General features: G+C 40.5%; 1 protein-coding gene across 5 annotated transcripts in view; it reads right to left on the reverse strand.

Annotated features, from left to right (window-relative positions):
- The window catches only part of znf609b (zinc finger protein 609b), a 91,495-nt gene that overhangs the window by 37,052 nt on the left and 38,743 nt on the right, over positions 1–15,700 (reverse strand). The window contains exon 1 of one of the 5 annotated variants that reach the window (XM_052063035.1): positions 14,934–15,239. The exons of the other annotated variants lie outside the window; for them this stretch is intronic. Coding sequence (XP_051918995.1) covers positions 14,934–14,957 — 24 coding nt within the window. The 5' untranslated portion in view covers positions 14,958–15,239. Of the gene's footprint in view, positions 1–14,933; positions 15,240–15,700 lie in introns of those variants that run through there. 5 annotated transcript variants of the gene reach the window in all.

The following is a 15,700-nucleotide window of genomic DNA, read 5'->3' on the forward strand; positions in this document are numbered from 1 at the left end:
GGAGAGCTGGAAAACGGGCTGGACAGCGGCCCTTGAGGACCAACTATGGACACCCCTGCTTTAGAAGTTGATGACCAATTTGTGATTGTAAAACCCTGGTTAAAGAGTAGGTATTACTGAATGTTACTTGAAGCCCTGCTGTATTCAATTTAAATATTTGTGCGGCACTCTATTCCTTGTAATGTAAACATATACTGATTAGGACTTTCTGGCAATTGGACGTTTGTATTTTATTTTTTTCTCTGTCTCCTTTCTTCTTTCTACATACATTCTTGCTGCTGGAGGCTGTAAATTTCCCCAGTGTGGGACGAATAAAGGATATCTTATCTTATCTTATCTTATATTTCATTTTGCTTTTTAAAATTCTGTTTGTGTTCTACAGAAAACATGAATGTTTCGAACAAATCCAACGTTTCCTTTAACTTCATGTAGTTTTCAGGAAAATATGATATTTGGAGATAAAGGACAAAAAATAAATTTTATAGATTACATATGTTTTTAATTAATCAGCCAAATCCTCTGTAATCAGTATTTTTTTTTTGCGACAAAAAACACTGATTGGAATCGGCATCAACTCCAAAACATCCACATATGTTGGTCTTCAGTGCAAAATTACAGATGACTTGCTATAACACACCCTTTAGTTCAGTGTACACACACGAGTTGTTAACCCTTGACTTTTGAAACATTCCTGAAATACAGGACAGACTTCCAAAAGTCAAGTCTGTATCATAGGCCCTCGTTCCAATGTAATATCCCTGTTAGATACAAAACACATGTTGCTATCAATGAATGCCATTGTCATGGTTGCATAGTCACACAAGACTGCTGTCACAGGTCGGAGAGAATCATCTCTGCAACACCAGTTATTTACACATCACTGCTGAACCTTGGCATGTTTGATGGTGCTTGTAAATTTCCCCAGTGTGGGAAAATAAAGGATATCTTAACATGAGGGAGACAGAACACTGTTTGTTTTCATTACTTTCTCGCGATAATTTCTTGCCACCCACTTTTTCCTGCCTGTCCATCCGTCCGTCCTTGCTCTTGTTTTAAAAAAACATTGCAGATCTAAATGCAAGTTGCAAAAATAAATGTGAGGTGAAGCTAAGTGGTGTCCAGCATGCACATTATTTGTGGACAGCCACACACTAAAACAATTGCAGATTTGGAACCTTCGTGGAGCATGTAAAAGTACCCCACGTTGCTTCAGCTCCCTGGGATTAAACTGCAATATCCCCCAACAGATAACAAAAGCATACACAATAAATGTATTTTGATGGCGGCGTGGACCCGCAGCGGCTCCTCTTGTTTTATGTTGAGAGGGAAGAAATTTCATCTGTGCTGTATGTTACATGTTACACATATAGTACATTTGACAATAAAGTTTTATCCAATCCAATACATGGTGCCAGTACAGTACCGCTTCTGACAGAGGCACACAACCTGGATCACGGGCCACCACTTGTAAAGACTTAATGCTGTTTTGACACGGTTTCTCATTCAATACAGTACGATGAGAAAGTGCGTCTAGGCATTGGACTAATTGTGTACGGTGCTCGGGAAACGAAGCGTAGCCTTAAGATATTCATTCCATAGATGCCAAGTATAAATAGGTTTATAAGGACTTTTAGTATAGCGAATAAACATGAAAGCTCCTTCATGCCTATCTTATGAGACATCTCCTTGTCGAGGTTATATAAGGCAACTCCTGTGGAGACATCTGCAAATGCTAATACAAGAACAAACATTAGCCAAGGGATGTCTCTTCTAGCAGCAAGCAAGATGGGAAGTAAAAGTGATGGGGGAGAAAAAGATACATCCATACACAGCACAAAAGACCAAAGGGCAAAATCAAGGTAAGTGGAGACCCCCAGGCTGCCCAGTTACGATGCGGTCAATGTGACCTGTAAAACATAAAATAACTCCTACTCCTGCTACACCATGTTGTCTATCAATGTCATACAAAAGTCAATGGACTAACTCGACAAGCCCAAATTGGATTAGCTAGTCATATACTTAAGTGAGCTGAGATTCATAAATAATCATTCTACTGTAAAAAAACATGATTAGCGTTGGCTGTGATTGGTCTTGTGGTTCACAAAGAAGACGTTCAGGGAGCGAACACTCAATGCCCCATTTAGAGAGTCATAATTGATTGGCGACCAGTCATCTGCCACTGCTCTAGCTGGCCTGAGAGCTACAAGCCCTTTTTCACCATGACGTGCAGCTGACAGCAGCCCGGTGGTCGTCTCGGTTTATGAGCCTGTCCGATCGGAATCCTTGTGGTGTTGTTTGTATCACAAGCCTCAGTAATCCTCGAGCTGCCAACACAGTTAAATACTGGGTATAAAAATAGTCATGTTGCTGTCAAGAGTGCACACAAATGCCATTGAAAGATGTGAATATCATATTCAGTATAGCAGCACTGAAGTATGTTGAGGGTTGACCGACTTCATTTTTTGTTCAGTTAATTTGTTTGTGTATTTATTTGTTTAGTCTGTCATCATTGAGGACACTCTACAACAGGGGTATCAAACTCAGTTGTGCCATAGGCGATATAATCATTTGGGTTTCCTTTGGACGGCCGTTAGGGCTGTGAAATCAAATGTATGATCGCCTCATAATACGTCGACAGTACAACAAATTGATGAATAACACATTTTGAAATTGGTAAAAACTGTTTGTTGAAATATGATTTAATTTATTTTAAAGTGGGTGGGATAGATAACAAAACACTGTCTGCAATATTTCAACGTTTTTAAAAGTAAAAGGCAATTTTTAATTTAATGCACATGGTTTGCTTATGTGGGCCTCATCAAATGATGTGGCGGGCCGGATCTGGCAGATGTAGTTGCTATGGTGTCCATCCATTTTACCATTCATCTTCTTCAAGGAATCTTGTTTCAAAAACCAATTCAATATTGACATTAGAATTGTTTTGTATATATTTTTTGATCCCTTCAAACCATATATTCGGTTTTATTGCTATTAAGGGACAATTTATTCACAATTAACTCTCCTCCATGCTTGATTTCAGTCTGGGAACAAAACTCCATGGCGTTATAAATACATCTTTCAGCAGTATCCATTTTAAATGTCCACCCATACTTTGTGACACTTCGTAAGGTTCAGAGCCACATATTGCAAAGAAAACTGAAGGGCCCTTGATGTCCAAACTTCTACCAGGTCTGTGTATTATTACTGCCTCGGGCAGAACTTTGAACAAGCTTAAATAAAAGTCAAGCGTCAAGAGGTAATCATTTGCAAAAAGGCAGTTGCATCTTTACGCTGCACTGAATTCACAATGTCCCTTTTTTCCCTTTCTTATAACGCTTGCACTGTTGCATAGAAATGGAAGGCAAAAGGTTCCGTGGTTGACTGACCCAACACTCGGCAGGTGGTTTGGTATACTTTCCACTTGCCCTGGTTCAACATGACCTTGCCGACCTAATTCTTTCCTCTTCCTGGCTCAGCGTGTTGCCTTCAAGCAATGCCTGACATTGTTTGTAAAATAAAAGAGGGGGTTGCGTTTTAAGCGCATTCGAGTGAGTAGAGCTGGAAGTTTGCTGACAACGTCAACTTAATTTATAGGGTATTTAGTGGAAAACAAAACACCGCAAGCCAGCGAAACAAACAACTCATTTATTTTGTATTCAATCTTAGGGACAAAATGTTTTCGTCACAGTTAATAAACGGACCGTAAAAGAATAAAAACATTGGTTCCGATCAAACAGATGTGAGCATTTTATTCACAGGATTCTACTCTGCACTCTTGGTATCCCCTCTTTGCCCATTCCTCTTCATCAAACTCTGATCACAGTTCACTTGAAAACAACAATGAGCTACATTCTTGTCAAGGTCATGCACTCGCGTCAAACATGGAGGGAGGCTGTGCTGAGAGAAGAAATCCAGATAAACTGAGCTGAGGCCACATGGATTTCTTTCTTGTCAGTTCGCTCTGCAGTCCTAAATGTTATCTAACAGCAAAGGGAAACCAGGCAAGAAATTGAGAGGCTGTCATCATTGACACCAACAACTTTAACACGCACACGCACACACACATACAGTACATACAGAGAGAGAGGGAGAGAGAGAGAGAGAGAGAGGGAGAGAAAGAGAGTGTCAATCTCACAGTGCAGAGGTTGGGGGTTCGATCCCGGCTCTGGCCTACCTATGTGGAGTTTGCATGTTCCCCCTCGTGCCTGCGTGGGTTTTCTCCCACAATCCAAAAACATGCACGGCAGGCTGATTGAACATTCTCAATTGTCCCTAGGTGTGAGTGTGCATGGTTGTTCGTTTCTGTGTGCCCTGCGATTGGCTGGCAAACGGTTCAGGGTGTCCCCCGCCTACTGCCCGAAGATGGCTGGGATAGGCTTCAGCACCCGCCGCGGCCCTTGTGAGGATAAAGCGGATTGGAAAATGGATGGATGAATTTTAGCAGTTCCGGGATTACAGGAAACCAAAATGGGTTTCCAGAAGACATACAACAGCTTGTTATCAGCATCATATGCCAATTTAATTCCACTGAAAGAAAACTCACAAGGTCCTGGCGGAGTGCCCAGGTCAAGAAACGTTTTTCCCCCCCTTACAACTCAAATGTATATATAGAGCACTTTCAAACAGCCATCGCTGAACACAAAGTGCTGTCCATGGAGCAACTAACATACAACAGTTACAGTGACAAACATCTATTCAGTGAATTGTCAAGATCACTTCAGTCTTGAACCCACTTGGGTCTGAGTGATGCGATAAGTCTTCTGTGAGCATGCCACAAAAGGGTAAATAAATAATAAATCACCATTATTCTTATTCTTTCCATCCTTAATATTATCCAAAGCACTAATAAGTCACGCTGGTCTGTCGTCAAGGGAGCAGGCGAAACGCAAAACCCACTGTAACGTACCAAATCTCATCTCTTGCTGCCAGCTGCTCAGCAGAGGTCTGCTGCTTACCGCCATCTGAGTTTGATGACCTTGTTAGTTTGAGTGCCTAATCTGCTAATGCCCTGATAAAAATAAACAGTCAGTGCAGTCATTGTAGTCTGTCTGCAGCTGCTGTCCACGAATACTGATGATATATCCATCTTTGTCTGCCCAGTGGATTTACGGTCATACTGACGGTCTCTGGGGCTCGACTATGATATTTGCCAAAACTATGATTGTTGTTCATGACAATATAAGGCTACTTAATATTTCTCATTGTTGTTTGGGGCGCTTTCATCAAGTGGTAAAAAACCCCAAACTGTTTCCTGGGTGCGCCTTGCTCCAGTGTATGGAACACTACTGTGTTGGGTTCAATGTGGAGGCCAACTTTTAGAAGAAGAAGAAGAGGAAAACCCTTTACTTGTCTCACAATGGAGAAATTCACTTTTTTTGGTATATTTAAAAGAAAGTGGAGGAAAACATTCAAGTTGTATATTGTGCATTGATTAGCTCTGCTCACTTCCGTCCTGTCGCTTCCACACCCATTGACAGAAAAGAAAGTGTCAATTGTGAAGGCATGGAATCTTGCCAATGTTCTACTGTCTATTGTACTGATTTTTAGTAGCCAATTGTGCTATTGACAAATGTAGCTGCAACCCTATTCACAACTAATAGACATGTCTAAACAGTGTGGTGAACAATTCTCATCTTCACTACACTAATTTTAAGTCAGGTAGCACAGTAAAGAACATATTAAGTGATCTGGCACTTTCAACATCTTATTATTAAGCAACCAAATTGTTGAGTCCTCCAGAGTAATCAAATAGTAATATATTCAGCAATAACATTAACAATGAGAAAATACCTCATTAGTTTTGACATATGACTCCAGTGATTAATTTAAACCAAATGGTCCCTTCTGCTCAAGGATTACGCAAACCTCATGGATATCATTAAATATAATTTAAACATCGACATTGAAGACCGAGGCTCCACTCCAAATTTAATTGAATATGGAAGTACATAGTTGGCGTAATACACAGCTAAGGATTAAACAGCCTCAAGTTCAATGCTACATTAACCTTAAACGATCCTCTCAATACATGTTTGAAATGGTTTTCAAAATAAATTGGAGCAAATCATTTTTAGTCGTATCATTTTCACAAAAAAAAAGCCGAACCCACATAAATGAGTAGATAGGGACAGGGCTGAAATGGGTATTTCAGTAATTAGATTATTTTGGTAGAAATGCTCGAGGCATCTTTTTTTTTTTTGCCTCGGGTTCCTGTTTATGCATTTATTTAGTGTACGGGAAAAAGACAAGCCAACTGCAGCAACAAGTGTTCATGCTATGAATGACATTAACGTGCCGCCATCAGAGTGAGAAACCAACTTCAAAACAAACTTAATTTACCAAATAACATGTGGACATCAATGCCTTGGGGTGCTTTTATTTTGAAGTTGTTCCTGGCAGCGCATCACGCGCTCTCACGCTTTATATTCCTGACTGTAGTTGGGGGGCACTTGAAATTGCTGTCACTAACTGTTCCCACCGACATCAAGAACACAATGTAATCTTGAAATCATGTTCAATCACTACTTCAGGACGCTAAAAAGAACATTAATTATGCTGATGTTGTATTGTATGGCGCCTGTTGGCAGCATTTAACAGCAGCTTACAGATAGCTTCAAGCTCAGACCCCATAGAGGCTAGCAAGAGTCAGTGGATTGGGCTTGGGACGTCACTTCATCTCAGAGACCAAAATGCGGGAAGAGATTCTTCCAAAATGTCACTAAGGTTTGTAGTGTGCTGCTAAGCAGAGTTTAAAATAAATGTTCAAATTATTCCAGCTCGCTCACAACCCTCGTGAGGATACAGTGGTTCAAATCATGGATGAATAGCTTCATATGAATACCCGATTACTTGATCACATTTAAGGATCTGAATCCCAAAACGTTCGACAGATGCAGCCCTATATGGAACCTTATAATAGTAATCACCCTTACATTGTGAAATGTATATTTGAATGAACACATAATCAAGAACAGATCTCCCGATATGAAAAGAATTTGGCTTATTAATACAATTTTGTGATGCTGCTCCTTGACAGATGGTGCTCTTTTATTCCTGTAGTAGATGAAGGAGATAAATGTGTAACTAAGAATAATGCAAAGATCCAGCCGCAAGAAAAAGCTAAACACAAATGTCTTACAAACATGCTCCTGGTCCTGTGGGGTAGATTACAGGACTAATATATGACCTACCCATAACACAACGTTAGCACTGACTATATCTGCAAAAAAATAAGAGTGCAGAAAAATGGTTCTATGAGAACTACTTTTTCACCTTTGGACTATTTCTCCACTTACAAGAAGCATTTTACTTATTTTGTATTGTTCGAAAGAAAAGTCATGCAGGATCCACTGGGTAGGCAAGTATTCATGTATGCTGCTGTGACAGGGGCGGCTGAATGAATGGGTCTCTTATTCCCAAGGAGAAGAAATCTTGCATTGTGTTGAAGGGATTTATACAAAGTGACTGGTGCAAACAGCTTACGGGAGAGAAATACGGTCGCTATATTAATCTAGCACCGCAACACCGCTGAAAGAGTATAACTGTACTCTAGATAGGAGAATACAATCCAGCTAAACCGACTTTATTATGTCTTTGTTCTGCAGTCAATCTTTCCTCAAGTCAATATGCTGTAAATGTTTGGCAGAGTGATTCGCCATCTAAGGCTGCTTGATATGGCTTCTGTGTTGACACCTTCATCATAACTCTGCAGTGTTATTTTTAAATAAATTGGTGCTGTTCTGTTTGGGCCTGGAAGAGGAAACCTGAGCCTGCTACAAAAATGCAATATGACGTTAAAGAATGCCTTGATCCCAAAGACAAGTCGTTTCTTTTTACTCCGTGTAAAAATGCAATGTTCAGTCAAGGAGAAACACAAACACAACATGCTTCTATTTTTCCCTCAATTAAAGTGAAAAGGATAATCTTTCACTGGTTTAACATCAAAAAATGATATTCTCATGAGGGTCCGATACGTTTTAAGCATGTAACAGTTGAATAGAGCCTGAGTCATTATATGAGCAAATTTGTAAGAAAATATTGATACTGCAGCATATAACATCACCTCTCATGGTGCAGTTTTGCTAAAACAGCATCAGATATTGATATGGTCTGCTGTGCGGCCGGCTTAAATGGTGATTTCGGCCCTTTAACGGGATCTCCAAATCCATGTATTTGCCTCTATGTTCCATGAATAGTGTGCATCGAAATGAAAAGTGAACCCATTTTACTCATACCATAAATCTCTTTGCGAGTGCCACCTCTAGTCACTAATGGTTTGCAGATGTAGTTGCAAAAGACAACTGTAAAGCATCAGGAACTCCTGTCTAATAAGACCCGCCAGCGATGATAATATGCAAAGCAAAGCTACCACTAGCAGAATCCATTGCATCATGAATGTTTGACATTGGTCCCGAAGGACGGACGTGTTTTCCCTTTCATTTCTATCACTGGTATAATCCCCTTTCGGAACCTTTCTAAGGTGAAATACAAAGGCCTGGCAAGCTCAGAGATGAGTGCAAAGAACGGGAAGGGAATAAACACAAGGGCCGAGCTGTCTATGTGGATTAGAATGGGAAAGAAAATCCTTTTATGTCCGATGTGTCGTTATTCCAGGCTACAAAACATGTATGCACAGCCATACGATGCCAAACATCAAATACATACATGACAACAAAGACAATCAAATACTTAAATGTCATCCAATTAGTTTCGAAAACACAAAAACCAGTTTTGTGGGTTAAAACTGACAACCTGTAATTATGTTCGAAACAGAACATAACGTAGTCGACGGATGAGAAAAGAGCTCAAATTAAAAAAGGCCCGATTTCATAACGAACACGAAGTTTTGGCTCTGGGGCAAAGAGTGAACACTTAGGCACAAGACCTCATTTGTTTATCAAACTTCTCATTTTAAAATAAATGCTGTGTTTTTGCAACAAAAGCCAGTGGAAACTCCCTAAAAACCTCAATGAGAATACATTTCCAAAGTAGTCCCCATGAAAGAGGCAAAAACACAGTCATTTGTTTGTTTGTTTCACTGTCGCAAAGATTGGGTGTTGAAACTGATGAGTAGTAACATGACTAAAATGTCCCAAAAATGCCCGTCGCTGGTTTAGGGCTAACACAAATGATTATTTTGATAGTCAATTAATCATTGATTATTTTTGGGAGAGGTTGACAAATCATACGTAAATCACATCTTATCGCACCAGCAGACAGTTGCTGGTGCGCCTCTTATACATCCATCATTAGCTTTCAGCAAGCAGTGTTTAAAACTGGACCACCAAGCATTGCTTCCGCCATGGACCGGATCATACAGGTCCATACCTTTCGCAGACCAGCAACCTTTCACTGACCAGGTGTGTGGGGGGCTGTGTAATAAAAAGCGAACACAACAAATGCCAATCCACCGTGTATTTTTCTGTACCTTTTCCAGCAGTGCCAACACCACAACAAGGGTAACAGAATGCTTTCATATGGTCACTATGGAAATGCTTAAGCATGCAACACAAACCACAGAAAAAAAATAAAGTGCATGAATCATACAAGCAACACAAAAACTGGGGCATTTTGTATTTTGTAACATTAAATGGGAAGCTACATTTTGATGTAACATTATTATTGGTGCCCCTACTGAAATGCACCAACATAAGAAAGCACCACAGCACAAATAATAAGTACATGAACATATATAACTCACCATAATGCTAAATCAAGAGTGGCCCACCGCATATTGTGTAGAGCGGGCTTGGTACTTGAGAATCACTTGTCGCAATAAATTAAATTTTGATTTCAAGTAGGTCACCCTAATTTTGTTGTCTCATCACTTGGCCTTTTTCCCGTTGCAAAGAAACTTTCGAACTACAGTACATTTGTCTTTGTTTTTGTTCCTAATTTTGCTAGGCTGTGGGTTTAATATTTGCATTATGTGACAGAGATGATTAGCACCTGACATGTATCAAAAGTATAGTTAATTTAAGTATAATTTCTCGAGAATAGCACACAATCGAATATTATACGCCTAAGCCCCCATATCATATGTTCATGCATGTTTTTGCTGCTATCCAAGATCAATATCTGAAGTATTATCTGCATAATATTTTGATAGATTGAAATTTCATGTGTTCAGACATTTTTATTGTGTGTGTGTGTGTGTGTGTAAAAAGATCTTTTACCTTGCTAACAGTTCCCGCTCTACAACTCTTATATAATGATGAATAATTCATAAAGTTTATTAAGTCATAAATCAGGTATTAATTGTCATGTTATGAATCAATAATTTTATTACATATAATCAATGTGTTACTTTATTGTGACAGAAAGGAAACTGTTCATTTATATGTTAATTACGGTGGCCAATGTTATGTTGTGTTCATGTTCGGAGTCATCATTTTATTGCGTTGCTACTTTGCCAAGGTTAGCGTCAGGGAAATCAGCTGCAACTCAGACGGCGGCCGTCATGCACCTAAACGTAATCGGCGATGGGCAAACGGCGGACATCGCACAAAGAAAGTCACTGTCAGGTGTTTCGACCGGCCTGTTGGGAAAATTATTGAATCAGAATATTGCTCAAAATAATTGGGATTATCATTTTGGCCCTAATCATGTAGCTCGATTATTGATGGGCTTGGCGTTTCTGGCGGTTCGTTTACATATATTGTATAGGCAATGTAGTTTGGGCGGTCACGCAACATTCACTAACGAGTGAGAGACATTTGAAGGAAAAAGTTTGTTCCTTTGCCCATTTTGCTGCGCTTTGCTGTCGTCAAATTTTGGCAGTGGTGACAGCCAAGCGGCATTGAGAAAGCAGAAGAAGACAGAGCCAAATAAAGTAAAAAGAAAAAGGGGAAAACAAACACAAACCGCAAGGTGAAATAAAAACAATGAAGGAACTGTCAACCTCGATAGCATTTAGCAGTCAAAACAACCACCAGTCACCAGGTTGACTAGCGATGTGCAAACTTTATTTTATTTTTTCTGTTGGAAGAGAACGATCCTCTACTCCATCCACTTGAAGCAACCCCCGGGTGTGGTAACCCTAGCGAACCAAAAGCATGCGAGACATGTGAGGCAACGCAACATTTCATATTCGGGCTGAACTTAAGCATTAATGATTTACATTTGTAATTACTCCCTTTGTATTTTCTTTCAACAAATATGTCTCAATGATCCCCTGAATCTTGAAAGTTGATAACTTGGACAATGCAACGGTGGCCAAGACAGGTCAGAACAATTACAAATGTCACAGCAACAAATACCACAACACAACAACAACGGAATACCTGAATGCGCTTTGGGATAAACATGCAAAAGAACTTCCACCTCACTTGAGTGAATGGCAAAAGGGGACCATGACATAAAATGCGGGGAAACTTAAAAAGCATCTACAATGTCCACAAAAGTCCCAAAAGTGCTTGATGAACAAAGGTAGAAACAACCAAGTAAAAGTAAGCTGCTCTTCTGTTGCCGTGGTCACTTCCATTGCAGGTAACTTCAGGTGTAGACAGTAGGCACGTGTTGTGTTTTGCAATTCCGTTGTGGGTTAATGCCGGTGCATTGTGACTGCGTGTTGTTTGTAGCATTTGCAATGGTGTTGACACCTAACATACATGAAATGGGAGTTATTTATTTTATTATTTTTTTTCCAAGGACGCAGGTTTGGGAAAGGACTGCATGGTTCTTATTATTTCATGGTGTTTTTCAGATAGAGCACCACAATGTACAAGGTTATACTCAACCCTAAGCCACCTCATTTCAAGACTTTGTCATGTTTGGTAACTGCCGAATGTCACCAGGCAGAATTGGTGGTTTGACACGGAAACATTTTTACAAAAAGGGTTCTGAGGTGAAGTATGAAGCCCCAATTGTCACCAAAGTCCTCATAAATACCAAGCAATGATGTAATAAATTACCACCACAAAATTCTCAAAACAGATAAGGATTTGTAGACCAAATTCTTTATTTTAGTTGTACTGATAGCTTAATTGATGTCAATAAAATACATTTTATAATGAACCATATTCAAGTGAAATAGAGTAAAGGGCAAGTCTTGAAGAAACAGATGTGCTCTTGTTCATGCGGCTTGTTGATGCAACAATGTCAATTATTTCATTTTCACAATTAATTCTATGCAAGATTATATCAATTTGGAGACATGTAGGAGCAATTCAGTCCAACGATCACACCATGCATAACTTTGCTAGCGCAGAGAGAGAGGGTTCAGTACCAAACCGATTTGTCTGACCTGTTCTACCCCGGTAACACGGCTCAGTGGTCTGCCCCAAGTGGACACGGTCACAATCACAGTTACTTCTTTCGCATATCTGTCACAGTTCTCTGAACGTGCATCGGTGCTTTATCTACATTTGGCTATCATGTGCAAATGTCCAAAGCCGGATTTCCCTTTTGGCAGAAGTGGCAGCCCTTCTAACTGATCTGTCCTTATTTTGTTGCTTGTAATCTTATTTTTCAGTTATTTTGTTTGTCTGGACGTTGCTTTCGGTATCCATCGAACCCAGGGGTGTCAAAAGTATTGCCCGGGAGCCTAATCAAGCCTGCATGCGGGTTTAATCCAGGCTGCAAGATGATTTTGTCAAGTATAAAACGGGACCAAACCAACTGCTTAACCAAGCTTAGCCATGTTGTGCGTCAGTAACTCTGATCTACAGGTATATATTCATTAAACACACTTGAATAGGCGGGCCGGTGGTCCAGTGGTTAGCGCGTCAACCTCACAGTGCAGAGGTACCGGGTTCAATTTCAGCTCCCGCATCCCTGTGTGGAGTTTGCATTTTCTCCCCGGGCCTGCGTGGATTTTCTCCGGGTACTCCGGTTTCCAAAAACATGCATGGCAGGCTGAACACCCTAAAATTGTCCCGAGGTTGAGTGTGAGCGTGGATGGTTCGTTTCTATGTGCCCTGTGATTGGCTGGCAACTGGTTCAGGGTATCTCTGCCTGCCCGAAGATGGCTGAGATAGGCTCCAGGACCCCCCGTGACCCTTATGAGGACAGGCGGAACGGAAACTGGATGGATGGATGGATGCACTTCCATATCAAAGTTTAGAAGTTTGGTAAACTGTACTTATATGAAAATTGTGTTTAAATCTGCCTTTCGGATTGTAGTAAACCTTACTTTTTATAAGCAATGCTCACTGTAAGTAAATTCATACTTGGCCTGAAAGTCACTGTTTCACACACAAACTAAAGTCACAAAAAACAAACAAAAAAGCCCGCACAGCATAAAGCAAACATTAATGTGTTTGGCAAAAATTCAACAACTGGTAACACAAACACAAATGACAAGAATGAACATCCCTATAACTTCAATTACTAAATGCAATGGACCACACAATGCATTCTGGGGATCAGAGATACGCATGACATGACATGATAAGGAGAGTTCTACAGCAACATGTGTAGCCACATTCTATGTAATGGCCACTCCTCCCCCACAGAATACTCATACAATGCAACCCTGATTTCACATTGTAGGGACAACAATGCGAAAATGAAAAAGAAGAATCTGACCAATCTGCGGGATTTACAACAGCTTCCTTCAACTTGTATTTGGATGATGAGCTGGGCGGTGGCTCTTCTTTTAGCTCATTGGTAGCGCTCAGTGCCCCCAAACTGGAGAGGCCAGTTCGAGCCCCAACTTGAGCAGACACCGCATGTGTAAAAACTAAAAACATCACTGCATGTGGAAGGGATGACACCACAGCTTAATTAAAATGTAACAAAATAACAAGAAGACAAACTTGCCTTGCCAAAACTGTGGTTAAACGGTTGGTCTTCCAAAATGTTACTTGAAGCACTGCCGTATTCATTTTGATTCTTTGCACGTCACTGTATCCCTTGACAAGTTGTACAACCATATTTTACGAACAAATGGGGGAGAAAATAAAAGCAAACTGCATTTAATTTCATGCAATCGAAGGAAAAATACTGTATTGGGATGAATAGGGGACCAAAAAGCTATTTTTTAACAACATATGTACAATTGACCCCTGCTATTCGCATGGATTAGAGACAACGACCAACCACCGACTGATATGTGTGTAATTGATGGCAATTCAAATGTATTTTAGGGAGGGGGGGTTATTTATTTGTAACTCATGCACCCCTTGCTTTTTACATTAAAGGAGAAGGATGTTTTAAAAAGAACCAACATGGCAGCTCTTTGTCATCATTTTGCTCCGCTGCAGCAACTGCCGTGTGAACCCAAGTGGGGCTGCACCGGTGCTAACACGCTCAGCGGCTTTGTATGTGTGACCGCTCCACAAAATTTGCTCCGGTGTAAGATATATCGCAACAAAATACATCGGTGCAGCGGCGGAGCAAATATGTGCTGTGTGAACACCGCTAAAGAAACCGATTTACACCACTTGGAAAATGATGGCACAAATTGCCTTTGTGGTGTTTTGGCCACTCACAGATGATAGTGGCTTGAAAAAAAAAAGAACTTTTAACAACCCTGGTTACAGAATACTGTAATCCTGATCATCCTCATGTAAACTGGCAACACACAATTACTCAGTGGTGTCCAGGTCTCACTTCGTGTAGGCACATTACTTTTGCAGCCATCGTGTGAGTAAGAGGACAACAAAAGACAGAATAAGAGGCAAGAAATTTCATCTGTGCTGTATGTTACACAGACGTACAGCACATTTGACAATAAAGTTGCATTCAATTCAATTGAAAATTCAACTTTGCTATGTTTTGTGCCTTCTTCATTTGTATCTATTTTCTCTTCCTGACTTCCAAAAGTTTGTGTTCATATGGATCAGAACCTTTATGGGTGGCTCAAGTTTCTTTAGGCACATGTTTCTGAGAAAACAAAGACATCTCAACCCCCCCCCCCCAAAAAAAAAGAAGCTAACTTAAGAACAAAGAATTTGCTTCATGAATAGAAGAAAGACATTCAGCAAATTTACCCGATGTCGTGTAGAAGTACTCATACCGGTGTGCCAACTTCACTCCGGCCATTGCAAATTACAACCCCGTTTGAGCCACCTCTTCCCTCGCTGGTAGAAAATTCCACTTGTGGGGGGTGGAAGCCATGTCTGCTCCTCCCCACTGTGTGGGTTTTGTTCTCTTAATCAGACCACATGCCTCAAGGATTCAGGAATCCAAGAGCTCTCTGCCAGCTCCTCTCACAGCCGCAGCAGCCTGTGACACACTATTCAGTGAATAGCCGGTTAAAAGAGTCTATCCATTCATAACACTGCCCAACGATCCGCAGGCAGTTTTTTTTTACCCCCACCCAGAAAAGCCCACCTTCTCTTACCCCGCAGACACCCTCTCCCTCATTTCACCACTCAAAAAGAACATTTTATCTGTCTGCTGGAAAAACCCCGAGACAGGATCAGAGACACAAAACTGGAATGTATTAAAAGGTCACTCTTAAAAAATAAAGTAGAGCATTAGAAGAACTGTTCCACTGCAAAGGATACCCATTCTTTCGTACCATGATAACTTTATAATTTGGGATATGCCTTCATCAAGAAAAATGAAAAGGCAAAGCAAATCATTTGTTTTGGTTGAATTCCGTTTTCTGAACTTACTACACACAACTCTTGTTACTCATGCAGTGAAGGGAGAAATGAGGCACACTGGAAATTTGCGGGCTAACAATGGAAGACAGCTGCTCTTGCTGCACGTCTTCCATGAGGTGAATTAGTTGTACAAGCCTTTGCCCCCC

Source organism: Hippocampus zosterae, chromosome 4 (genome assembly GCF_025434085.1).
Source record: "Hippocampus zosterae strain Florida chromosome 4, ASM2543408v3, whole genome shotgun sequence".
Classification (NCBI taxonomy): Eukaryota; Metazoa; Chordata; class Actinopteri; order Syngnathiformes; family Syngnathidae; genus Hippocampus; species Hippocampus zosterae.